The sequence below is a fragment of the Manis pentadactyla genome, chromosome 4 (genome assembly GCF_030020395.1).
Source record: "Manis pentadactyla isolate mManPen7 chromosome 4, mManPen7.hap1, whole genome shotgun sequence".
Classification (NCBI taxonomy): Eukaryota; Metazoa; Chordata; class Mammalia; order Pholidota; family Manidae; genus Manis; species Manis pentadactyla.
Genome location: NC_080022.1, coordinates 58589430 through 58616054, shown reverse-complemented (window position 1 = coordinate 58616054; position 26625 = coordinate 58589430). Strand labels below are relative to the sequence as shown.

Sequence of the window (26625 nt, the reverse complement as noted above, 5' to 3'; positions counted from 1 at the left end):
AAGGTCAGTTCCTAAACTCTTCTATGGTGACTTTTATGACACCCCAGCACTAAAATTTGTCCCTCCTTTGTGCAACCCACTTCCACGCAGCCACTTAATTACTTTAGCAATTAAATATTGTATACAATCGCGTGTCTTCTCCTCTGCTGAGCAACTTGGAGCCAGGAGTGGTGTTTAATAAATTTACTAGCTGAGTGTCTGGCACAAAGTAGATGATTAGTAAATGCTTACTGAATGAGTGTCGAGCGAATCATCTCCTGACATCATATCTGTCTTGCCAATGGGTTTCAGCCCCGGGCAAGTTTGCTATGGATTCAATGTGACCAAAGAAATTGACAGCAAAACGTTCTTTGGGGTGAAAGGGTTTATTACCCGGCTTGTTCTCCCGGCGGTAGGTCGAGCACAAGCGTCTCTGCCTCCACCCAGAGCACCTGGCCGAGCTCTCTACATAGTACAGTAACAGCTTATTGCCTAAAGGTGTGGAAGCGGTAGCCTAGCAACAGGCCAGTTACATCATCAGGTGGTTTAAGTTTAGTGAGGATCCTGGCCATAGGAACCCCAACTTCCCCACAATATCCTGAGTGCAGTGGCGTCAGTCTGACTCCCTGCGGGAGGCCTAGACATCGGAGGGTATAAGTCATTGTTTATAACGTGCGTCGAGCATCTCAAACGCAGGCTAAGGTTTCAGACCGCCGACGCCAGAAGTGCCAAAGCTCAGTCTCCCAGCTCAGACACTCCAGCTCCGGCAGCGCCGGTGCTTGGCTACTCTGGGCTAATAGAAGGTCCGACGGAGGGAGCAGGCAGCTCACTTATCGCGGTGTTTCCTCCCTCCTCCCTCCCGGGGGAGCTCTCGCGAGAGAAGCCAGGGTAAGATGGCTGTGCCCTGTTTTTCCGTGTGAGGCAGTGGCGGCGGCGGCGGGTCAGGGATCCTGGTTTCGTGGGCACCTGAGCTCTAGCTCCCCCCAGCGAGCGCGCGTCCTTGGTGCCTAGGCGAGAGCCGGCTCTTCGTCTGGGAGATGCGTTTGTCCCGGGCTCGGGGGCGCTCTGGGAGTTCATGCTGCGCTGGAGGCTCCCGGCCGCCGCTCTAATCGCCTTGTGCCGCCGCAGCGCCAGTTCCGTCGCCCGCGGTGAGCCTCCCCGATCCCCTCTTTGCCCCTGGGGGCGATGACCGGGGAGAAGATCCGCTCACTGCGGAGGGATCACAAGCCCAGCAAGGAAGAGGGGGACCTGCTGGAGCCCGGGGATGAGGAAGCGGCGGCTGCCCTCGGCGGCACCTTTACCGGAGGCAGGACTGGCACTGGAGGCAGCGGCAAGGGAGGCAAAGCCTGTCATAAGATCTTCAGTAACCATCACCACCGGCTGCAGCTGAAGACAGCTCCGGTCTCCTCCAACCCCCCCGGCGCCCCAGCCCTGCCACTGCACAATTCCTCCGTGACTACCACCTCCCAGTCCCCGGCTCTTCTAGCGGGCACCAATCCCATTGCTCTCGTCGTAGATGGAGGCAGTTGCCCCGCACACTACCCGGTGCACGAGTGCGTCTTCAAGGGGGATGTGAGGAGACTGTCCTCTCTCATCCGCACGCACAATATCGGGCAGAAAGATAATCACGGTGAGGAGTGATCGCCCCTCTCCACCTCTCCTTCCCTGAACTTAGGGTGTGCCTCCCCAGGCCTATGGAATCCTAGGCTCTTCTCCAACAGATCTCTCTTTCCTCTCTTTTGACCGTCATCCGGGCCAAATGTCTGTAAATCATGACCGTTTCCATAATAGCATGCCAGTGGTAAGGGGATTGGTTCTTGTGGGTGCAAAGGAATGTTTCCTCCTTGCCCACTTAAAAGTTTTCTGTGAGAAGCTGTTTTGTTTATTTTTGACATAGGCCTTCGATGTGTTGATTTTTGACTATAAGAAATTTTAGGTTGCCTCTCATCCAACCTGACCTCCTTCCTTTGTTTTTGGAACTGTGAATCTTTTCTTCCTCTCCCCCAGTCCCACCTTGGAGTCTTGAGTTTCAAACATATAAATTGCCCCCACCTACTTTCATTACCATGGTACAAACAGATCCCAACTTGACTGCAACTGGTTGTGATTTCTACGCACCATCAGGTTGTCCTTTATTATTTTTTTTCTGCGTTCAGGAAACTTAGTTTGATACAAAGTTTCTACACTCTGCATGTAAGAAGGAATATAGAATGCTTTGATTTCTCAAAGCCACACAGTAGTAATCTGTTGGCATTTGATACCTAGAGTTAGTGAAGTGACTTTTGAGTAACTAAAATGTTGGGAGTATAGTTTTGAGTTTTTTACTTGCTTTACATAAATAATTGGTAATAGTAATGTTTCATCTTGATGACTGACTAAATATACTATGATTGTTCATAGTAACTTAATTGTAGCTTGTTGGACATGTTATAGTATTATTTGTTATTCCAGGACTGTATTTATATTTTTTTGCCTTATTCTAACTCAGCCAGTTTTTTTCTGTTCGCTTTGTTCAAAAACATAATGTGAGTTGATTTTTAAGGAGCAGTAAGTTATACTAAGGAAAACCAATGTAAACACATATTTTAAAATTTAATAGGCCATTTAAAACTGGGTAGCCAATATTGTCAATAGCTCTGCTTTTAACAGACCATGACTATTGCATACATTCAGTTAGAACATACTCAAGTCTGTGCATAAAATATAACACGTTAAGGAAATGCTTGCCAGTGGAATAAACTCCTTTAATTCCATTGGACTCTAGGCTTATCATAAAGAATTAGGGCAAAAATTAAGATGAAAAAAGAGTAAAATTTCTACTAGCTGTAGAACTCTCCAAACAACTGCATTTATATTCTGAATTTACACTATTGTAATAACAGTTACACTTCCTGTAATTTATGGTTAGTTAAATCCCCAGAAAAGGTCCTCAAAGCTATGCCTATTTTTTCATTCCTACATTCAATTTATTTATGCATAATGTAATAAGCATATGATAGTTTGTTGATGGTAATTATATTCAAACCCTTTGGGAGACAGTTTTTAGTGGGAGATGTGTTGTTTATTTGATTTATTAGTCATCTGTTAGGAAGTTTTTCCGATTTGGTCTTCGTAGTAGCTATGTATATGTTTCATCTTTCTACCATTGCCTTTAAAATATAGTTACATTACCTTGAAATGTCCCTGAAAACAGTGAAAGTTCCCTTTTGATAGTTAATTCCTTTTGAAAGAAGAGATAGGTGATTATGACTGTCAAAATACTAAGTGTAGTATGTTAGAACTGATTTTCTTGGTTGATCACAGGTGCCGAGTTGCAGGATTATTGAATTTCCATGTTCTGTAATCCAGCATGTAGGAGTTGGTTTCTGAAAGTACAAATTCTGTTCACAGTAATTAGAATCCTAAATACCTTTAAACTCTTGTCTATAGTCCACTGAAATTCACTTTTTAAATTGCCTTGATATACCAAATGTTTACATTGTACTTAACTGCCTTAATATTGTTGGTATTTCTGATTAATGTAACCAGTGGTTCACAAACCTGTGGCAACAGTAACTGTAATTTCCTTTGCAATATACATTATCATCTGCAGTGAAGGTTTCCTAGGAAGTCGCTTCTACTTATTGTGCTACATCTTTAATCCCCTTTTTCCCTGTAGCTGCATAAGTTCCGTGTTATATCACTTTTACTCTTGATACTTTACCAACCTGGAAACTTTTAAGAGTAGGTTTCTCTCCAAATTACAAAAGATAAGTGTTTTTTATGTCACCCAAACTAAAACAAGCTATATATTATATATGGATTGTTACAATGTGATAACTGCATAGCAGAATCATATACTCATACTGGTGCATAGCAGAGCCATACAGTCATACCACATCATATCATATTGTTAAATATTCACTCTAGAGAGATTCCTTCCACAACGTGATGATGATGATCATTATCATAGGTACACTTTATATTGCATTTAATTCTCACAATAACCCTGCAAAGCAGATAGTTCTGTTCTTATTTTAAAGGTGAGGAAAGTGAAGCCTAGCGATGCAAGGAAATTTTGCTAAATTTGTAAAACTGGAAATTGAATAGCTAGGATTAATAGCTAGGACTCCAACATCCATAATTAACCTCTTTGCAAATATTTCTATTGATCAGGACCCACTGTATGCAAAGAAGTCAATTCAAAAAATGAATATGTAGCAATTTACCACAAAGTTCTTTGATACATGCTTTTTCATTTAGTTCTTATAGTAGCCTTATTGCGAGAATCTGCCATTAGACAGCTCTCAAGAGTCCAAATCTCTCATTTGTCCTGTTTCTTTTTTATATAATGGCACAAATAAATGGGCTATCTTGTCTACATGTTAGCCCTTTAGCTATTTGACAAGAGCTGTCATGTTCTCCTTATCTTAGGTTAAATAGCCTTAAGTTCTGTATCCATTCCTCATATGACATGATTTATAAAGTGTTTAGAATAATTCCTGAAACAGTAAATACTATATAAGTATGTTAAGTAAATGAGCATCTTAATCATCTTCTTTTACTGAAACTCTAGTTAATTCCTCCTTTTGAGGATTAGTTAACCCTTTGAGGTGCCCATAACTAAGCTTAGTGATGGAGCTGTGGTAGCCTCATAAGCAATGACTTTATAAAGGAGACTGTATTTATTGCTCTAAGCAATACACATTTAGTAATGTATATTACTAAAAAAGCACACACTAAGTAACTCAGTGCAGGAGTACGTTAATTTTTTCATAGTTATTTCACAAGTCTTTCCATTCCATCCCTTCTTGTGTTATTTTTTTAACCCCCAAATAGGACTTTATATTTATTAAATTGTACCTTGTTAGTTTTGATCTATAATTCTGCCTTGCTGGAAAGTTATTGGATTCTAATTGAGTCACTGTTTAGCTCACTGTTCATTAGCTTGTTCAGTTTTCAGTGATCTCTGATTAGACAGACTTTTTTTGGGGTGTGTGAATAGACGTGTATTTATAAATTACTGACCTTAATTGAATAGAAGCAAGGATACAGCTTGTGTGTGTGTGTGTGTGTGTGTGTGTGTGTGTGTGTGTGTGTGTGGTAAAATGTTCGTTGAGTATGAACTGCTTCTCTAAGCCATAAATGAGGAATATTGTATTTGGATCCAAACATATATTTTGAAGTATAAGTTAAATACAGTGGTAACCATAACACATTATGTTTATACTGTGTTCAAATATGACAAATGATCGTGACTCATATATTTAGTAACAACTTTTTTCATAGGGAAAAAGATACAGTACATTAAATGTACACAAACTTATTAAACTATATCATTAGTTTATCTTTAGTTATATACCACTTTTTTCTTTAGTACATAATAACAATTTAAGACTAAGCCTTTTGTTACATTGAGTGTAAAGATTTTTCTGAATCACTTTTTGCCATTGGTAGTTAAAACATTATGGTGACATGCTATTTTTATAATTGTTGCTCATGATTTTTACTTCACACCTTTAAAATTGAGAATGCTTGTGAGGCATATAGAAGACTTTCTTGATTTTGACTGCATTTCCTATTTGTTAAACTTGTAATTTTGTTTTTTCCCCTTCATTGAGTTAAATATCCTTGGAAGTGAAATACCTTCTTTTGGACATTAGTCAGAAGCTTTTGGTGCCAGAGTGATGAAAATCCTTGATAGATGAATTGCTGAAACCAGCCTTTCCTAGATGTGAAAAGTTTCTGATATACTCTGAGAAATTTGGCTGTTTCTACTGTCTTTAATTACACTGACTAGCATGTGATAAGCCATGTTCTCTATACAGTTAATTTTCACTTTTACTGAGTTGAAATCTAGTCTTCTTGAAACTATTTCACATATTGAGTGACTAGAGATTTCAAATTTAAGTTGTAATTCAATTCAGGGTATTCCTGCCAATGCAGGTAACTCAGTGAAATGGTTAACATGTGTAACATCTCTACGTGGTAGCTGGTGGATTTCTTCAGACAGGGATTTTAAAATATCTTAATTTCAGAAAGATTAAAAATGTACATTTGAGAATTGAGGCAATATGATAATCTGGTGCCCCCAGGGTATGCTTACTCTGGCTTATTCTATGTAAATCTTTTCCTTTTGGTATTATTTTCTCTGCCTTTTTGTCACTAAAATCTCCATGATGGTCAGTGCAATAGAATAATGCACAGTATGTCTGTTTGAGATGAGATGACTGTAAAGCAAAGCTTTGCATGGCAAAACAATCTTGAACTAAGCCTCAGGTGAATGATTTTGCCAAATTAAGGTTAAAATGATGACATATCTTTAAAAGAACACTAATAGTTTTGTATCTATTGTCCTCATGTTTTGTAATCTTTTCTGAACTTTGTTTTTGAAAGGCAGACCTCAGTTTCCCATAGAAAAATGTTGTTTTTGGAGGTCCAGGGTAACCTATTAAAGTGCTCTGTACCTTCACTAATTACAAGGGTGATTTGGCAGTGAAATCTGTCACTCCAGTGATCTATCAGGGTTGATTCAGTTGATCCTCATGACTGTATGAATATGACCTTCTTGCTTTCACTTCTTTCCCCTTGTGCATCTTGAATACAGTAGGACTGTCCTTGGGTAAAGTGACTGTGTTTCCTGATGGCATCATCATTAGCACTAGAGTGTGACCTACCACTAACAATGGTGATATGAACATATCTATAGAGCTTCCTCTGCAGGGCTTCCTTTTAAGAGGCAGGGGTGAATCCTCTTTTATCCCTTCCTTTGCTGAGCTACAATAGGAGTAAGAACCCCAACCTTTCAACTTTGGCAAAAAAGGAAGCAGAAATGAGCAGTTACTGGTGATGTTGTGTCCTGGGCATCCTCAATGAGGCAGGAGAGTTCTGGAGAACTCAATGGAGAATTAAGTTCTAGGCGATATGCCTGCACGAAGTTAATGTCATTCTTAAGTAAAACAAGTCTAATGCAGAATACAGTGTAATTGTCAGGATGCTTTGGGTTCTGGAAAATGAATGTTATTCCTCAAAAATTGGTTGGGGGCTGGTTGGACAGTATGTTCCTGTTCATATACCAGTTGTTTCACTGAGGGAGAGATGGAACATCAGTTTTAGGGGAAGATTGAAACATGTAAAAGTGTCTAGGAAAAGGGAAAAGGTCTTTTTATTTGAATATTACAGATGGTGTTAATTATCAGGATATGTGAGGTTTAACTGTGTGGTTTAATTGAATTTCATCTGTTCTTGAGACTTTTACTCTGGTTGAAATCCCAAAGGTTATCTGCAAAGCTAGAGGGCTATCTCTATATTGGAATCATTATGTCAGTTTGAGATCATGCTTTTCTACAAACAACTGGTTTTTATGAAATTATACTACTTACTTAACTGCTGAAATAAGTAGGCATAATATCCACCTCTTATGGTGTGATATTCTCAAGTGGAAGACTGTATTTGAAAATATTTCTGAAGGCTCATATAACAGTAATACTCATTAATATCAAAATCTTGCTCTTGCTTTTGGTGTTAAATGCCTTTCAGCAGAATTCTTTTTTTTTTAGGTTTATATAAGACTTGAATTGAGGTTTTATCTGATACTTGAATTTATACTGCCTGCCAGTCTGCTAAAGGGTTACATTTATTTGGCTGTCCTATAAGTCAGCTCTAGTCTGCTACTGGTGCACCTTGGTTCAGTGTGTTTGAATTCTTGGCTGTAGATGTCTTCCAGGCATGTTAATGAATGCTGTCTCTCACTTAGCACTGTACTGAGTTCTGTAAAACTACCTTTGCTGTGTTGCATATCCTCTTACGTGTGTGTATGTTTTGGTTGGCTTTATACAGAATCATGTGGAGACCTGCATTGTTCTAGGTGAAATGCTTTTTAGAGAGTAAAAACAGAATTTGATACTATTCTAATGGCTCTTCATAGCTCCCTCCCCAGCCCCCCTTTGTTCATTCATTTCCTTCATGTCACAGGTATATACTGAGCTAATATGTGATAGACAGTGTTTTAGGTGCTGGCATTACAGTGGTGAACAGAATGGATAAAGTCCCTGCTCTCATGGAGCTTACATTCTAATGGAGGAAGATAAATAATAAAATGATAAATGTATGGTATGACTGATAGTGATAAATATTACGGAGTAAAATAAAGAAGAGTAAGTAGGATAGAGTTCTGGGAGTATAGGGTAAGTGAGATAGTAATTATTTCATTGAGATCAAGGTCAGGGAAGACATCAATGATAAGATAAATTTAAGCAGTTACCTACATAAAGAAAATAAGGGAGCAGATATCTAGTAGAACAGAATTTCAGGCAGAGAATAGCAAATGCAAAGGTACCATGCTCCAGGGATAAGAAGTAGGCCAGTGTGGCTGGAACAAGGGTGAGATTGGTAGGAGATAGGATATTTGAGAGGTAGCAGGGTGTGCAAGCATTTAGAACCTTTGTAGACCATTGTTAAGGATTTTACTCTGAGCAACATAAGAAGCTATTTGAGGGTTTGGAGCAGAGGAGTGACATGATCTGGTTTTTAAGGCTCACTTTGCTTGCTCTATGATAGACACTGGGATGGTCAAAGGTCAATTTAACATGCTGTATAGTAAGTGAGGGTAGCCATGAAAGTGAGAAGGTGAGGCTGGTTAGGAGTACATGATGGTTTGGAGTCACTAATAATATGTGCATTTGTTTAACATAAATGTGTGTAGTACCATTTATGAGAGAAAATAAAAATACTCTTTTTTCCTGCTTGCTTGAATGGGACTTGATGTCTCAAAGCTGGCTCTATGTTGCTTTCAGTGCATGTGATTTCCTGCTTTCTCCCTATATAGGTACCATATGAAGTGATAATACAAAGTTATTGTTTGCTTTTTTCTATTGTGCAAACATTTTCACTAATGGTACGAAGGCAGTGGTAGGTAAAAGCGTTAGCATGAATCAAGGCACCAAACTGTTAGTAGTCCTGTATTATTCACAGCCATGTACTGGCAGTAAAAAAAGAAAGAAAGCCAATTTTACCTAATGTCTTTGCTGAAACTGTAGAAATGACTAATTTTATTAAGCTTAATCTTGAGTACCTATCTTTTTTATATTCTTAATGACATACTGTGCATTATGTATGATGCTCTTCTGCTACCTACTAAAGGGGAAAATAAAGGGAAATGTGAGTAATTCGAGTTAATAAGCCAAACTAGCTGCTTTTATCATGGAATACCATTTTTACCTGAAAGAATATCATGTAGACAAACTATGATTATTCCAATCCGGATATTCGGCAGGCATTTTTCTGGAAGATGAATTAAACAAGCCTGTGAATTCAAGGAACACAATTGACAGTATTTGTTGCCAATGAAAAAATTCAAACTTTGAATAAAAAATTAACATTTGGAAAATATGTGTGTCACTCTAAGCTTGACAGCTTAGACTGTTCTGGTCAGATTGGTGATACTACCAAATACGATTTTTTTTGGTTTTGTATAGTGCTAAGTGTTGACATTTGGAAGATCTGCATAACAACTCAATTTAGTATGTTTCAGATCAGTGCATGATGTTACAAAATTATGTAATAGGTCTGTTAAGATAAATTCTAGCCAAAATAAGCAGGCGAAGAGAGGCAACAAAGGGCCAGGTAGTTTATTTGAACACAATTCCTGGGTGAGGTTTCTCAGTCTACAGAAATGGAGGCTGGGAAAGTCATGCCCAGCAGGGCAGGCAGCAAGTTTTTAAAGAAAGTAGGGGGAGGGAGATCAAAGGTATATAGTGGCGCGAGGATTGGCTCACCTAGGGTATGTAGGGGGCCTCTCATTGGCCTTTAGCCAGGTATTGGAAAGTTACCACTACTCTTCTAGCTTGGGGGAGGGCTCTAGTTAGGAATGTTTATCTGATCAGTTTCTGGAATGTTGTCAGACCGGAACCTGTCGGTCTCTTTGCCTTGTTTGGTGAGGCCTGAGCTTGTCCAGCAGGCTCACCCCTCCCCTGGTGCCTCCAGCCTTACATTCTAGCCTTTTGGTCATAATGGGCGCCGACTTGATCTGGTTACTTCCAGCTGACAAGGGGCGTCATGGGGGGGTTAAGGCTGGTTGACAGCTGGAGGAGGCCTAGTTGGGAGGGGCAAATACTTGTGCTGCAACAGTTGATTAACTTTTATGTGTGAAATTTCTGCCATGCGCTGTTGAATGAACTTGAAAACACATGGGACAATTAAGAGTAACCACAAACTGTTATTAAGGGGCCTAGCAGAGGCATTAGCCAGGCCATTATGGGAGACTGAAGCCACCCATAAGGGCTGCCTTCAGGTACTCGTGTTTTTTGGAGGTCTTTTTGTAGTTCTTGTAGTTTTATTATGCTTTGTTCTACAACTCCAGACTCATTGATACAGTAGCAGCATTCTTCCTACAAGAAAATACAGGTTCCGCCCTTTTCTGCAGTAAGCAGATCTAGAGCCCGTCTGTTTTGAAGGGTGACTTGGGCAAGGGAAGTAAGTTGCCACTGGAGGGAAATAAGAGTGGTTGAGGTTTCTCCCAAGGTTAGGCTCACTCTATCGTCTAATGCTGCTAATTGACTTGCTAGACCCTGAGAGCTGACTAAGCTATGGCCTAACGCTCCTGCCCCTGTGGCGGCTACAGCCACTGCAGTAACTAGGCTCACTCCCGCTAGCACAGGTAGAAAAACCGCCCTCTTCTGTCTAGTGTTTTGATTTATAGACCATTGGTCTAATGCCTGTCTTACCTCAGGTTTGCTGTACAATGTTAGTTGGAACACCAGCATCACTGAAAAGCAGGGTCCTACTGTGGTGCTGTTGATGCATTGGGTAAGTGTATTATTGCACCAGAAGAACCCGTCCCCTTGAAGGGAGATTGGAGGGTCTATGGTTACCCATCGTCGGCATTGGCTTCCCATCGACAATTCTGAGATGGTGGAATGCTGGGTCAGGTAGCAGGTCAGTGGGGACGATGGTTCTTTGCGCCGTTTTCTGGTGGCCCCGGACCTATGTCAAGCTTTGGGCTGAAGGCTCGTTTTCCACATCCGTACTTCGCTTAAAGGGAGGCCGCAGTCTTTTTCAAAGGAGTTTACTGGTTGAGCCTGGAAAAAACTAACAGGAACTGCCGCCATCGGGGGGCGTTGGAGGGAGGCACAGAGGAAACAATCAGACACATTGCTGAGGATATGTGAAGCATTTAAGAAACGGCACTGTTTTTCTAATGACTCCAGCCCAGGAAAGCGGTGCTCCTGCTGGTCGTAGAGAGTTGGGTAGGGGTACGACTGAATCTTCAGTTTTAGTGCCAGTTCTGTTTTTAGAATATTACTTGATACCTGTGCCTGCGTGTTTAGAACTTCCGTGAGGGTGGGATTTACAGTGGCCCATTCTCTCTTGATGTATACTGTGCCCTGTGGTGACCATTGGTAACTATCGTGTAGCTTACCCTGTATTCCTTTTTCCCAGCGTGGATCCCATGGGTCACTAATGGTAATGTATAGCTTATCTTGTATTCTGAAGAACATGTTGTCAGAGACTCCTCTTACTGTTTTTTCTACTGCATGAACTCTACATGTGTCTAATTCAGGATGACATCCCCCATACCTGTCGGACTGGAAAACACATGTATAAGAGATTTGGTATACAGAAAGCACAGCGTAGGGTTTGAGAAAGTGTTTAAGATGTCTGTGTGTACTGGTATTTGAATCAGTGCTTGACCTACACGTGGGCAACTTTGGGTGCCTACTTCTCAGTTAATTCCATGAAGAGTTAGTTTGGAGCTTTAATTTCCATGCAGAATAACTCTGCCTGGAGACTACCGGGCTATTCATCTGGCTGGTTGTACTTGACATGACTAACCTGCAGCTTAAGAGGACCCACTTCACAAGACACCCAATCATCGTGTCTGGGTGCCCATTTGAGTCTAGAAAGGTGATACCAGGAGGAATGCCCATGCAGTTTGACTGCTGAGGGCATAGTGAGGATTACTGTATAAGGCCCTGTCCAGCGGTGTTGGAGAGATTTTGGCTGGAGTTCTCTTAGGAGTACCTCATCTCCCGGCTGAAGGATTGCTATGTCTCCTGGGTTGTTGGGTGACATAGGTTGGGGTAGGAGCTGGTCTGCATGTTCGCTAAGAAGATGTCTCAACAGTGTAAGGTAAGGAAGGTAGGAGGCTAAAGGAGGAGAGGTATCGGGCAGGCCTGTGTTTAGTAAGAAGGGCCTGCCATACATCAGCTCAAATGCGCTTAGTCCAGCTGGTCCCCGGGGGACAGCACGCAGCAGAGTGAGAGTGATGGGGAGAAGACTGGGCCATGAGAGCTTTACCTCTAGAGACAGCTTAGTTAGTTGGTCCTTTAGGGGAGACTGTTAGCCCTTTCGACCTTAACCGATGATTGGGGGTGATAGGGTATATGGAGGTTCCAGGTGATGTTGAGAGCCTTGGCTGTTAGCTGAGTGACCCGAGAGATGAAAGCAGGCCCGTTGTCCAACTGTAGCAAGGCAGGCAGGCCAAAACGGGGGATGATATGTGCCACCAATGTCCTTGCCACTACCGAGGCTGTTTCCTGGCTGGTGGGGAAGGCTTCAATTCACCCTGAAAAGGTATCAACCAGAACTAGTAAATACCAGAGCTTTTTATGCTTAGGCATGTGGGTGAAATCGACCTGCCAGTCCTGTCCGGGGATTGTTCCTCTCATCTGGTGGAGGGCCATCTGGGTCTTCAGAGCACCTTGAGACGAGACGCAATGACAAGTAGTGCAGGTCTGGTGCACCTAATCTATGGCCTTGTGGAGACCATAATGGGCAAATATTGGGGAGAGAAACCGGTACATGGCTTCCGGCCCAATGTGTAGAAACTGATGAATTTTGGATATGATATCTCTGCCTTGGGTTGGGGGAGGGCAATCCGTCCACTGAGATATATCCATCTCTGATCTCCCAACGTCCCCCCTTGATGTAGAAGCAGTTGCCGTTCGTCATCGGGGTATTAGGGCAATAGAGAGGGGGAAAGAAACAGCACAGAGGGTTGCCCAGAACCGGATGTTAACTGTCGGGCCGTGGCATCTGCCAACGCATTACCTCTGATTACTGGATTGTTTCCAGTCTGATGTCCCTTACAATGCATGATGGCTACTTCCTTGGGGTCCTGTAGGGCCTGTAGCAGGTGGCTGATAGCCCTGCTGTTAATGATTGGGGTTCCCTTAGTGGTAAGGAAGCCCCTTTCTTTCCAAATTGCAGCATGAGTGTGTGTAATTAGGAAGGCATATTTAGAGTCAGTATAAATTGTGACCCTCTTCCCAGCTGCCAGCTGTAATGCCCGGGTAAGAGTTGCTAATTCGGCTTTCTGGGAGGTGGTCTCAGATGGGAGTAGGTTTGCTTCTATCACCTGTGACAGAGTCACTACTGCATAGGCCCCCCTTCGCACCTCGTCACTCCCCTTCACCAAGCTTCCGTCTACGAACAAGGTCAAGTCAGGGTCCTCGAGGGGCACGTCTTGTAGGCCTTCTCTAGGTTTTCTAAGAGCCTCTACAGTCTCTACATAGGAATGAGTGGGCTGATCCACCTGATCGCTGACGGGAAGCAAGGAGGCTAGGTTAAGGGGTGGAGAGACTTGTAGGGTTACCTGTGGATGTTCAATAAACAGAAGGTGGAATTCCTGTACCCTGGAAGGACTCAAGGAGGCCAGGGATTTGTGACTCAAAAGATCTTGTAACCAGTGTGGGGAATACACAGTAATGGGCTATTGGAGCGTTACTTTCAGGGCTTCTTGGGCCAGACTTCCCGCAGCTGCCAGGGCTCGAAGGCAAGGCTGCCACCCTCTGGCGGTGGTATCTAACTGTTTGGAGAGAAAGGCAACGGGACGGCACCCCGGTCCCACTGGCTGTACTAGCACTCCGGTGGCCACTCCTGCCCTCTCTGCTGTATATAAAGTAAAGGGCTTAGTTAAGTCAGGGAGCATTAACGGGGGTGGGGGGGGAGGGATGAGAGCAGTGCATCCCACAATTGATTGAAAGCAGAAGCTACTTCAGTGGGTGAAGTTAGCGGCCCAGTAGGAGTCTCTGCAGCAGCCACATAGAGCAGTCTAGCCAGAAGTGCAAAGTTAGGCACCCAGTGTCTGAAAAACCCCACTAATCCTAGAAAGGATAGTATCTCTGCTCCTGAATTAAGTGGCAGGAGAGCTTTAATTTCAGTTGCTTGGTCTGCCATTAGGGCTTTAATGGTGAGAGTTAGAGTTAGCCCAAGTTATGTAACCTGGGGTAGAGACAGCTGTGCTTTGGCAGGGGATGCCCTGTATCCCATGTCTGCCAGGAAATTAAGAAGGGATGTGGTATCCAGAACTGAGGCTTCTTTCGAGGGGCTGCAAAGTAAAAGATCATCCACGTATTGGAGGAGAGTACTCTCGCCCATTGAATGTCACGACAGGTCTTCCGCCAGGGCCTGTGCAAAAAGATGGGGGCTATCTCTAAAACCTTGAGGTAGAACTGTCCAGGTTAATTGTCTAGATCAACAGGTGTCAGGGTCTTCCCACATAAAGGCAAATAGTGGCTGTGAGTCTGAGTGGAGAGGTATAGTGAAAAAGGCATCTTTAAGGTCTAGTAGAGTAAAATGAGAGGTACTGGTAGGGACTAGAGACAGAAGAGTATATGGGTTAGGCACTACTGGGTGTAAGGGAATAACAGCCTTGTTAATTATTCGGAGGTCCTGAATTAGGCGATACGCTCCAGAAGGCTTCTTTACTGGCAAGATGGGAGTATTGCATGGAGAGTTAGCTGGCACTAAAAGCCCCTGTGAGAGCAGATGATTAACAATAGGCTGCAGTCCCCTTCGGTGAGCCTGTGAAATAGGAAATTGAGGCCAAGAAGGGAAGCGGGATGGGTCTTTAAGGCATATTAAAACTGGGGTGTGGTGGGTTGCCACCACAGGGATGGAGATGTTCCACACTACTGGATTGACAGCAGCCCAGGAAGTTGGGAGACTCAGGTCTCTGTCATCTAACTCCCCTTCGCCAACCAAAGCAGTGAGGGAGTCTCAGGCATCCTGTAGGCATTTAAAAGGTGGGAGGGAAATAGAGGCTCCTAACTTATAGAGCAAATCCCTTCCTAACAGAGGAGTAGGACAGGAAGGCATGACCAGAAAAGAATGGGTAAATGCAATGCCTTGGAAGGTGCAGGCCACTGGGCCTGTCTCTAAAGGCTTGGAGAGGGTTCCCATGACTCCAACTATGGAGACTTTGGCAGGGTCCAAAGGCCCCTTAAAGGAGGGGAGAACAGAGTAGGTAGCCCCCGTGTCCACCAAGAAGGAGATGGGCTTACCTGCTACCCACAGCTTGGCCCTGGGCTCAGCGAGGGTGATCGGGGTGTCCGAGTCCAGGCATCTTCAATCTTTGAGGATGCCTAGCAAGTCTGAAGTGTAGTCTTTTGAGGGCATCCTCCCCCTGCGGGGCTCTGCCGCTGGAGGAGGACCACCCCCTAGTGGACAGTCTACTGTCCAATGACCTCGCTTACTGCAGTTGGGGCACGGTCTGGTTGGTCTGCGTGGTTGGTTGGGGCACTTTCGTGCCCAGTGCCCTTCTTCGCCACATCGAAAGCAAGGGCCTGGAGGTTTGAGTTGATCTTCAGGGACACCCCGACGATCTCCATGAGCCAGCCGCAGAGCAGCTGTTATGGCACGAGTCTGTTTTGCCATTCTTTTGAGTGGCTGCAAAGTAAAAGATCATCCCCGTATTGGAGGAGAGTACTCGTCCTCTTGGGCATGAAAAACTTTAAATGCCATATCTACCAGGTCTCCTAGAGGGGTCTGGGGACCATCCTTAGCCTTTTTAAGCTTGCGCCTGATGTCGGGAGCTAACTGAGTTATAAAATGCATGGCTAGGAGAGAGGAACCTAACGCTGAGACTGGGTCAATCTTAGAAAAAGCCCCTAGGGTTTCCTCAAGGCGCTTGAGGAATTCTGATGGGTTTTCGTCAGGTTTCTGGGTAATTTCCTAAGCTTATCATAATTGATGGCATTTTGGGCAGTTGAGTTCATACCTGCCAGTAAGTAGCGAACCATGCAATCTTGACATGCTTCATCTTCAGGAGAATTATAATCCCACAGGGGTTCTTGTAGAAGAACAGCTTCTCTGCCCACAGGTTCCCGCTCATCTGTGGTATGGGCCTCATTGGCACAGTGCTGTGCCGCCGCCATGACACGGTCATATTCTTTCAGGGTTAGAGTGGATTGGAGGACTACATGTACATCGTGCCAAGTGAGCTTGTAAGCTCAAGTGAGATATTTAAACTGTTTAGCGAACATTACAGGGTTGGAGGAAAAGGACCCCAATCGCTGTTCTACTTGGGACAAGTCTGCCAGGGAAAAGGGAACATGAACCTCCACTACTCCCTCAGCTCCTGCTACCTCCCTCAGAGGAGCCATCACATGAGCTTGAGACCACTGTGACTTAGAGCGAGTTATAGGAGGGCTAGACCATTTGGGCGCCAGCCACGGTGAGTAAGACGGTGGCGGGTTTGAAGGAGGAGACGGAAGAGGTGACCTTGGTAGCTGGGGATACAACCTGGGAATCTATGCGGAACTTGAAGGCAGGGGACCGGGGTATGGTGGAGTTTTATCTGTTTTATCCGAAGTGGAGTCGGCACCTGTGGAGCAAGATGGTGGCGTGACCGGAAAAGAAGGGGAACAAGGTGGAGGAGAAACCAGAAGAGAAGGAGAACAAGATGGTGGAGAGACTGGAAGAGAAGGGGAACAAGATGGTGGAGAGACTGGAAGAGAAGGGGAACAAGGTGGAGGAGAGACTGGAAGAGAAGGGGAACAAGATGGTGGAGAGACCGGAAGAGATGCGGAACAAGATGGTGGAGAGACTGGAAGAGAAGGGGAACAAGGTGGAGGAGAGACCGGAAGAGAAGGAGAACAAGATGGTGGAGAGACCAAAGAGAAGGGGAACATGATGGTGGAGAGATGGAAAGAGAAGGGGAACAAGGTGGAGGAAATGAACATTGAGGAAGGGATCTGGCCTCCGTGGTGGAACTGGAGGAGCAGGAAATGGGGAAGCCAAGATCCTCCACCAAATCCGTCAGAAAAGAGCCTCCCAGTAATAGGAGCGGTAGAGATCGGTGGTCCTTGGCGGAGGCCTGGGCCAACCAAACTTGGGAAGGAGTACACTTAACACACAGATCTGGGCGGGTGCACAGAGTCCAAAAAGCCTGCACACATGGGATTTCACCCCCCTTTCTGCTCCGGTGGCAATAATCAGTTAAATCGGTGAGGAGGCCAAAATCGAAAGTTCTGTTGGGGCCAGTGAGATTGGTTGTCCAAGGGATACTGAGGCAAGGCCTGAGAGCAAAGGAAGACTAGCTTCCATTTGCGAACTTCCCGGGACAAATACAGAGTAGCCAAATTAGAAATGAGACACCACCAACGGGGTCTGGGCCTCCACTTTTGAGGGCTGGTTCCCCATGTCTGCATCACTCCCCAACTAATCCCGCTGAGAGGAGTGCCCAGCCTCCCAAGTGCACCAAGTCAGGGGAGACGTCCTGGGAGCTTCAGTGAGGGACGTCTCCCCCACTGCAGGGCCAGGGGTGGGCCGGATGCCCGCAGACGTCCTGGGGCCTGGGTTAGGGACGTCTCCCACACTACAGGGCCAGGGACGGGCTGGATGCCCACAGAGGGTGGGCCGAATGCCCTATCCTGGACGTAGCTATGATTTTGGATGGACCAGGTGAAACGGAGTTAGGAAGGGAAACAGACTGGGGGAAACTGAGGGACTCACTGGAAAATAGTCCATGCAGTGGAGAGCAGGCTAAGGTCCCGGGTTGGGGAAGTAGGGGGCGGGGCTGCCAGTGGCCAGTCGGGGCCCCATGCTCATGCTCCTTCCCGGGATTTCGGCACCAAATGTCAGATAAATTCTAGCCGAAATAAGCAGGCGAAGAGAGGCAACAAAGGGCCAGGTAGTTTATTTGAACGCAATTCCCGGGTGAGGTTTCTCAGTCTACAGAAATGGAGGCTGGGAAAGTCATGCCCAGCAGGGCAGGCAGCAAGTTTTTAAAGAAAGTAGGGGGAGGGAGATCAAAGGTATACAGTGGCGTGAGGATTGGCTCACCTGGGGTATGTAGGGGGTCTCTCGTTGGCCTTTAGCCAGGTATTGGAAAGTTACCACTACTCTTCTAGCTTGGGGGAGGGCTCTAGTTAGGAATGTTTATCTGATCAGTTTCTGGAATGTTGTCAGACCGGAACCTGTCGGTCTCTTTGCCTTGTTTGGTGAGGCCTGAGCTTGTCCAGCAGGCTCACCCCTTCTCCTGGTGCCTCCAGCCTTACAAGGTCCATTCAAAGTGCAAGAGAAGCCAGTCGATTTCCAGCTAACATGATACCAAACATTTATGGATAAAGTTTTAGCTTTCATATTGTAACTAACCTTTTAGAAATGACCACTTTCTGAGTTTTGCTATAGTATCAAACAATACCCTCAATTATTTGAAAAGACTATTCAAATACTATTTCTTTTTTCAACTGCATACCTTCTGAGTCTGGATTTTCTTCATATACTTCAAACCAAAACCACATTTACACCCTATTGAATGCAGAAACAGTTATAAAAATCCTGCTGCTTTCTAGTAAAACAAACATTAATTTAATATAGCATCACTCTTGTCGTTCATTCTTTAATGCAATCTTTTTTCATGACAATTTTATATTAACATGTAATCAGTTCATTGTACTTTTGAAATTAAAACAATTTAAAACATTTCTAATATGGCAAAAATTGATTTACGCTTGTAAAAGATTTTTTGAGATCTGTAATCCTTAAGAGTAAAAAGTGGTTTTGAGATCAAAAAGTTTGAAAACTGTTGGTGTGGTATTCATATGGATATTAATTATGACTCCCACAATTTCTAGATACATAATTTTAGGGAATTATGTAACTATTATTAGTTTTATTTTTCTTACCTGTGAAATAGGAATAATATTTGTCTCATAGAGTGTTGTAGCAAATTAAAAAAGACAAGGTATACAAAGTGTACGGCATAGTGCTGGGCACATGTAATAGATGCCCTGTAAATGCCAGCTTTTCGGTTGCCAGTTTGCCTACTTTAACAAGATAGTGGCCTTAATGTTGCTGGGATGATTTTTACTCATTTGACAAAACAGATTAGAGTTTTGTTTATCAAGTTAGAACAAAGGCATTCAATTTCAGATATAAAAACTACTTTGTGAATAGTTGAGAGAGAAGGTTATTTTAAGTTTTTAGAATTCATTGTGTAATAAATTAGCTTACGCAGCAGGTTGAGGACTTAGAAAACTGGTGGGATAGTAGATGGAGGTAACTAGGATGTTTGAGCACTTAGTTTTATGGTAACACTTGGTCAGTAAACTAACTCCAGTGTTGTAGATGATGGTGATATTGGTGATTATTATTTTCATTTAAAATGTTGAAATCACAGCAGGATATTTGGCATTCTTGATTATACTCTGGTCTTACTGTATTTTTACCTGTAAAATGAGAGGGATTGGGTTTTTTAACTCAGTCATTTCCATTTCATAAATCTTTTGAAAATGGGATTAATTTGGATTTGTGATGGGAAGTTTTATTTGTAACTTCAGTAGATACTACTGCTTTACCCTTTCATCTATATGTTCTTAGAGGGTTTAAGAAAAAGAAGAGTAATTATCTAGGTGCATAAATGCCTTGATTTTGTCACATAGGTGCTCTGTCTAGACTCTGGTGGGTGCTCCTGAATTTGTGTCATTTTTAAAATAGTTATTATATCCACATGCTACAAAATTATAAAAAAGATGAAAGGATACATTATAAAAGTGAAGTTTTCCTCCCACTTGTCTTTACCCACATGGTTTCCCTTTGTCAGCAACTAGTGTCCTTAGTTCCTAGTTTTCTTCTTCTGTTGCCATTTAGAGCATGGTACTTCTTTTTCTCCTGAAAGATGAAGTGGAAGGAAGAGAACCTATTACTACTTTTTCTACTATTAGGACAAAAATGGATATTCATAAATTTATGTTTGATTTAAAATGTCTTTCTCTCTTTTTACTGTCAAATTTATATCTCTAGCCTGGACTTCTCCTTGGAGTTCCAGATTTTGTAGTCATCTCCACTTGGGAATCTCAGAGATACTTCAAAATTTACTTGTCCAAATGCAGTTATTATCTTCTACCTTATCCCTTCCCATCTGGCCACACAGTCATTTAGTAAATCATTAACTCTCCAGTTGCTCAGCCTCAATCATTGGGACCATTCTTTCTCTCACCCTAGCCTCCTACTCATACATTTCTAATTAACAAGTTATTTTAAATCAGTCTATGTTCTGTCTCCACTGCTACCACTTTGAGACTAACCAATTCTTATTGTCTTTTCTCTGGAACACCACATCAGACTTAAAACTAGCTTCTCTATGTCACCCTCCATTCCATTCTGTATATAATAACCCAAAGTGATCTTAAAGTTTCATTTTTATCACATAATTTATCTGCTCAAGATCCTTTAATGCCTTCTCTATTTAAAAGTAAGTTCGTATTTCTTACATAGTTACGGAGTCCTGCATGTTCTGGTCCCTTCCTACTTCTCCAATATAATCTTGTACAAATCTCTCACTTTTTAAAAATGACCTGACTATCCTTGTTTTCTTTTAGTTCTTTTTATATGGCAGGTTACTTCTGTTCTTTGTCTGGAATGCTTTTCTTCTCATTCTTTGATGTCTTTGTTCCTACTTACCTGTTTGACCTTATTTTAAAGCTCCTGTTTTTAGATGGATTTTCTTGACTGAAGTATCAAAAATGTCTCCCTTTATTATTTTCAATCTTAGCTTCTTGCTGTTTTTAACACATATCACAATCTATTTTGTCTCAGTTTTTGTTTTTCTTACTCTCTTTTGTGACTATAACTTCCATGAGGGCAGAAATTATTTCTAGTATGTTAATGGTTGAGTCTCCAGTGTCTAGAACTAGTAATGCTCAGTAAATATTTATTGAATGAAAATGAATGGATTTTGCTTCTGGGTGAAATGTTGGAAAAATAATTGAACCTTTGAACTCTTCTGTACATTACAGTATAATGATGACTCTGAAATCAAGTAAACTGATTATAAGAGAAATTTTTAATAATAGTAATGTAGTGTGATTATATATACAAATTGTATTGATGGCTAGTGGATGTTTTATCTTGGAAGCAATGCATTATGACATGAATCCCTCACTGTTAGAACAGGGGTCTACAAACATTTAAATAAAGGTCCTGATAGTAAATATTATAGGCTTTGCAGGCCAGACCATGTATTACATGAAAGTAGCCATAAAAAATTCATAAACAGTCAGCATGTGGCTGTTTTCCAGTAAAACTTTATTTATGTCATATCCCTGAATTAGGGGATGAGAAAATTTCTAATATGGGAAACAGATGGCAGGATCAAGTTTGTATAAACCTGCGCCTTTTGCTTTGATACAGTGCTATCATTGAGATTCATAGCAGTAGAAAAAAGTAAGCTATTTCTAGTTCCTTATTTCTAACAGAGAAATTCACACCAAAGAAGCAAGTGGGCAAAAGAGCTTATTTTAGTTCAGAGCTAGAATAACTTGGGTGGTGATTGATAAGGCAAAATAAGTCCAATAAAAAGGTCTTTGTAAAAAGACTTGCTTTTAAAGTTGTTAGGAGCATGAATGAGTTTGTACTCCAATTCTAAGAATCTTACTTGTTCCCCACTTCCTTTATCTTTTATTTATTTTTAAACACCTTTATTGTGACATAATTCATATACTATACAATGGAGCCACTTAATTTGTACAAGTAAATGGTTTTTAGAATATTCAGAGTTGTGCAGCCATCACCGCAATCAATTTGAGAACATTTTCATTACCCTAAAAAGAAACCCTGAGCCCTTTAGCTTTCATTCCCCTCTCCTCCATTTCCCTCAGCCCTAGACAATCACTAATCTACCTTCTGTCTCTATAGATTTGATTATTCTAGACATTTCTTATAAATGGGGTCACTCAATATGTGGTCTTTGTGACTGGCTTCTTTCATTTACTGCATTGTTTTTAAGGTTCATCCATGGTTTCATTTACTGTATTCTCAAGGTTCATCCATGTTTTAGCATGTAGCAGGACTTCATTTCTTCTTATTGCCAAATAATATCCATTGCTTGGATGTAACTCATTTTATTTATACATTCATCAGTTTATGGCCATTTGAGTTGTTTCCACTGTCATGAACATTTGCATGCAGCTTTTTATGTTGACGTGTTCTCATTTTCTTGGGTATTACATCTTTTGCTGGGTTTGTGGTAACTCTGTGTGCCATTTCGAGGAACTGACAAATTGTTTTCCAAAGTGGTTGTACTTTTACTTTCCTAGCAGCAGTATATGAAGATTCCAATTTGTGCTTCTTGTCAACACTTGTGTTACCTGTCTTTTTGATTATAGCCATCCTAGTGAGTGTAAAGTAGTATCTCATTGCAGTTTCCATATGTTTCCTTAATGGCTAATGATTTTGAGCCATGTGCTTTTCATGTGCTTATTGGCCATTTGTATATATTTTTTGGAGAAATGGCTATTCAGAGTCTTTCCTATTTTTAAATTAGGTTTCTTTTTATTATTGAGTGTTAAGAGTTCTTTATATATTCTGGATATATGACCCTTATCAAATACAATGACTTGCAAAATACTTTCTTCACCTGTAGGCTGTCTCTTCATTTTCTTGATGGCATCCTTTGTAGCACAAAGGATGAAGTCAAATTTATTTTTTCTTCTGTGCTTTTGTGTTGTGCTTGTGGTGTATCAGAGTAATAATTTCCTAATCCAAGGTCACAAAGATTTACTCCTTTGTTTTTTCTCCTAATAGTTTGATAGTTTAAGTTCTTACATTTAGGTCTGTGATCTACTTTGAATTAATTTCTGGGTATGGCTGATTGGTCCATTGATGTATATGTCTGTCCTTATGCAAGAACATACTTCATTGATTACTGTTGTTTTGTAGTAAGTTTTGAAATTTGGAAGTGTGAGTCCTCCAGTTTTAGCATTCTTTTATCAAATTGTTTGAATATTCTGGGTCCCTTGAATTTCTATGTAAGTTTTAGGAACAGCTTGTCAATTTCTACAAAAAAGACCGTTCTGATTTTAATGGAGATTGCAGTGAATTTACAGACCAACATGGGGAGTATTGTCATCTTAACAATATTTAATTCATTAGTTTAGATTAAATTATTTAATTTCTTTCAGCAGTATTTTATAGTTTTCAGAGTGTAAGTCTTGCACCATTCTCCTTGTCTTTGATTTCCATGCAGCAACTCCTTGATTCCTTAGCTGTTTGATTCTCTTTATTGAGAGTATTAGAATAGAGCCTTATAGGAAAGTGCTTAAATTTTGTTCTTTCAGCTGCAGAGTTAGAAAGGGTTTCTGCTATTCATTTTCTTGCAAGAACTGAGAACAATCTGGCCTTTCCCATACTAGATCTGAAAAAAATCTTCATTCTAGGATGGGTGAGCAGAAAAATAAAGTCCGTTTGGGGATCCTTGAAAAATACATGTTATAAAAGAAGCATCACTATCAGAATCTTGAAGACACTAAAAACACCGTAAGAAATAGAAGAAAAGTTTAGAAAACAATTGCCTTATTTTTCAGTAATATATAAAAGCGATTTGTTTTTCCAAAACTTATCTAATGATGTAAAGAGAACAGGTGAAAATAAGAAAGTAAACAAAAAAATGTGGTCATATCATTAAAAAAATTAAATTAAGTGTATTAAATAAGGTCTTGGCAGTGTAGAAAATTAAATGAGTGATGTACAAAATTCATTTGAAAACAGACTGTAGAGAAAAAGAAAAATTAAAAGAATGAAGGACAAACTATAAATATGGAGTATACCTCTGTAGACTTCATTTATGAATAGTATGTATTTCCAGAGAATAAAACAAATTAATGGATCAGAGGCAATGATTAAAGCTATAAATAAAGAAGAAAACATTTTTGATATAAAACTAGGTCTGATTCCAAAGTTCATAATGATTCTGAGTTTGTAATATGCTCCAGGGAATATTAATGAAGAGATTCTGCATATTTTGGTGGTATTTTAAAATTTAATGAACTGTACACATATATAAGTAAAAAAGCACAGATTGTTATTTGAAAAAATGAATATCAGATTGGCCTCAGACCTCTCCAGTGTTAGAACATACTTGCTACATCTTCCAACTGTAGAATTCTTTCTAGGCAGGTATGCATTTGTGAAAGCTGGTGTAATATTCTAGAAAATAGACTAACCATCATAATAACATTCCTGAAAAATATTACCCAAAGAAATATCAAAGATATGAGAGATGAATTTACATGACTAGCCCAAGTAAGGAGTTGTGTCAGAAAAGGGCTGATAATGAACATTGAAACCAGTTAAATATAACAAAGGTAAGTCTTATAATCATAGGAAATATGATTATGATCTTGAGAGCAAAGTTCTAAAAAAAGACCTGTTGTTTCAAATTTTTAAAAGCATTTAAATTAGTGAAACAAAGATTGAGATAGAGGAGAAACGAAAGTACTATCTCACTTTTTGTAAAAGGGAATCAGAAGTATGGTTTATGTTTAAATTTGTTAAGTTTATGAATATTTTCTGAAAAGTGTTAGTTTGCTTCAAACATAATTTAAAATCTATCTATCTACTACATTTTATATTATTGCTGAAGATAAACAGAAATATAAAAGTCCAAATAAAAAAGAAGAGAAAACAAAAGCTCCTATAAAATAGAAATCTCCTAAAATATGATTATCGCAAATAAAGCTTTATATTACCATGTTGTATTAGTAGTGATTCTGGCAGTTGTGATAGGGAGTCACTGCAAACTAGCTTAAGCCATACTTATTGATTCATATAACTGAAAATGATAGAGTATGAACCAATATTGGACATGATTATATCCAGACCTTGCAGAATTTTACTTTTTTTTAAGGGAGGGCTATTGCATCTTAGCTCTACTATTATGTAGACCATCATTCTTTCCTATTGCAGTTGGGCTTTATCTGTTTCAGTTTTTCAGCCTCTGCATTTTCATTTTGTGGTGGATATCTCTTTGTGGTGGGAAGCTGTCCTGTACCTTTTAAGGTATTTAGCAACATCCTTGGCCTTTACCCTTTAGATACCATTAACACCCTCCACTCCCCAGTTTCAACAACAAAGAATATGCCAGACATTGTCAGATGTTGGCATGTTAAAATGAGGATTATAATTGTTTATTAGGATAAAGAATCACTAGTTTATGTGGTAGAGCATATGCATCCCCATACTCAAAAATTTAAATTACTGGAGTTCCAATAGCAAGAAAGTCTTCCCCACCATATCACATACAAAAAAAAAAAGGAAGAACCTTTACCCAAGTGGGAATTGTGACTTTCCTTGAAACAGTATTCTAGTTGGGTATCAGACAGGTTAGGTTTGTGTCATGTGTCCTTCCATGGTTCATGTACTTAAGGTATGGGATTTGTTACTAAGAGAAAGGAGTAGTGAAAAAAATCCAAAAATAATAACTATGACATCTACTAAAAGGCAAGAAAAGGACTTTTACAGACATACCTGAATGATAATGGTGAAAACTGGAAATTTTATATTGACCAATGGTAAAGGAAAGTATGAATGACAAGATTAATTGCTGATAAAATAAAACTTGAGGTAAAAGTGACTTAAAAGTGTTAAGGGAGTACATTTTGATGGAAGTCAGGATCATTAATGCTCAAAATTACTGCATCTCTATACACTAACGATCAAAGAACAGAAAGCAAAGTATTAGAAATACGGAAAAAAGTTAACAAAGTTGAAGTAGAATTTCTGCCTCTAGTAATGATGAACTAATGAGGACTAGTCTTCTTTGGAAGCAAATAAGAATAAAGTGTTCTACTCTAAGGGCACCAGAGATCTAATAATAAGTCATGAAGGAATTACTGGGTCAAGGTCTGGCAGAAGGTAGAAATCCAAAGATGGGAGCTTAGCATTTTAGATTATTTTGCCCTAGTAGCTTTCGTTAATCTACAAGTGGTTAAGAGGCTAAGCAGTACTTCTGACAACCTCACTGAACTAAGAATACAAAAGATGAAGGTCAGGGCCTATCAGATATGGGGTAGCTCTTAAACATACCCTCTCTGAACTGGGAACTTGAAGTACTACACTTCAGGAGGAAGGGTGAACTGTAAGGAAATCAGTGCTGATACAGGCTGAAGCATATTTTGAGTCATTTGTGAGGGCCAGAAAAATATGTCAATCCCTGGATTAGTTGATCCTGGAATCTAGTACCCCAGCCACATGTCAAATGTAAACAAAAGTAACCCAAACATTTATGGTCAATTAATATACAATAAAGGAGCCATGGACATACAATGGGGAAATGACAGCCTCTTCAACAGGCAAAACTGGACAGCTACGTGTAAGAGAATGAAACTGGATCCTTGTCTAATCCCATACACAAGAGTAAATTCAAAATGGATTAAAGACCTGAATCTAAGTCATGAAACCATAAAACTCTTAGAAAAAAACATAGGCAAAAATCTCTTGGATATAAAAATGAGCAACTTCTTCATGAACATATCTCCCTGGGCAAGGAAAACAAAAGCAAAAATGAACAAGTAGGACTACATCAAGCTGAAAAGCTTCTGTACAGCAAAAGATGCCATCAATAGAACAAAAAGGCATCCTACAGTATGGGAGAATATATTCATA

General features: G+C 40.9%; 1 protein-coding gene across 3 annotated transcripts in view; it reads left to right on the top strand.

Moving 5' to 3' along the window:
* The first annotated feature begins 331 nt into the window (after nucleotides 1–331).
* The window catches only part of ANKRD13C (ankyrin repeat domain 13C), a 129688-nt gene continuing 103394 nt past the window's right edge, over nucleotides 332–26625 (top strand). For 2 of the 3 annotated variants that reach the window (XM_036890194.2, XM_057500319.1), the window contains exon 1: nucleotides 332–1609. In XM_036890194.2, the coding sequence (XP_036746089.1) occupies nucleotides 1165–1609 (445 nt within the window). In that variant the 5' untranslated portion in view covers nucleotides 332–1164. The remainder of the gene's footprint in view (nucleotides 1610–26625) is intronic. The other variant, XM_036890193.2, reaches the window with a different exon arrangement.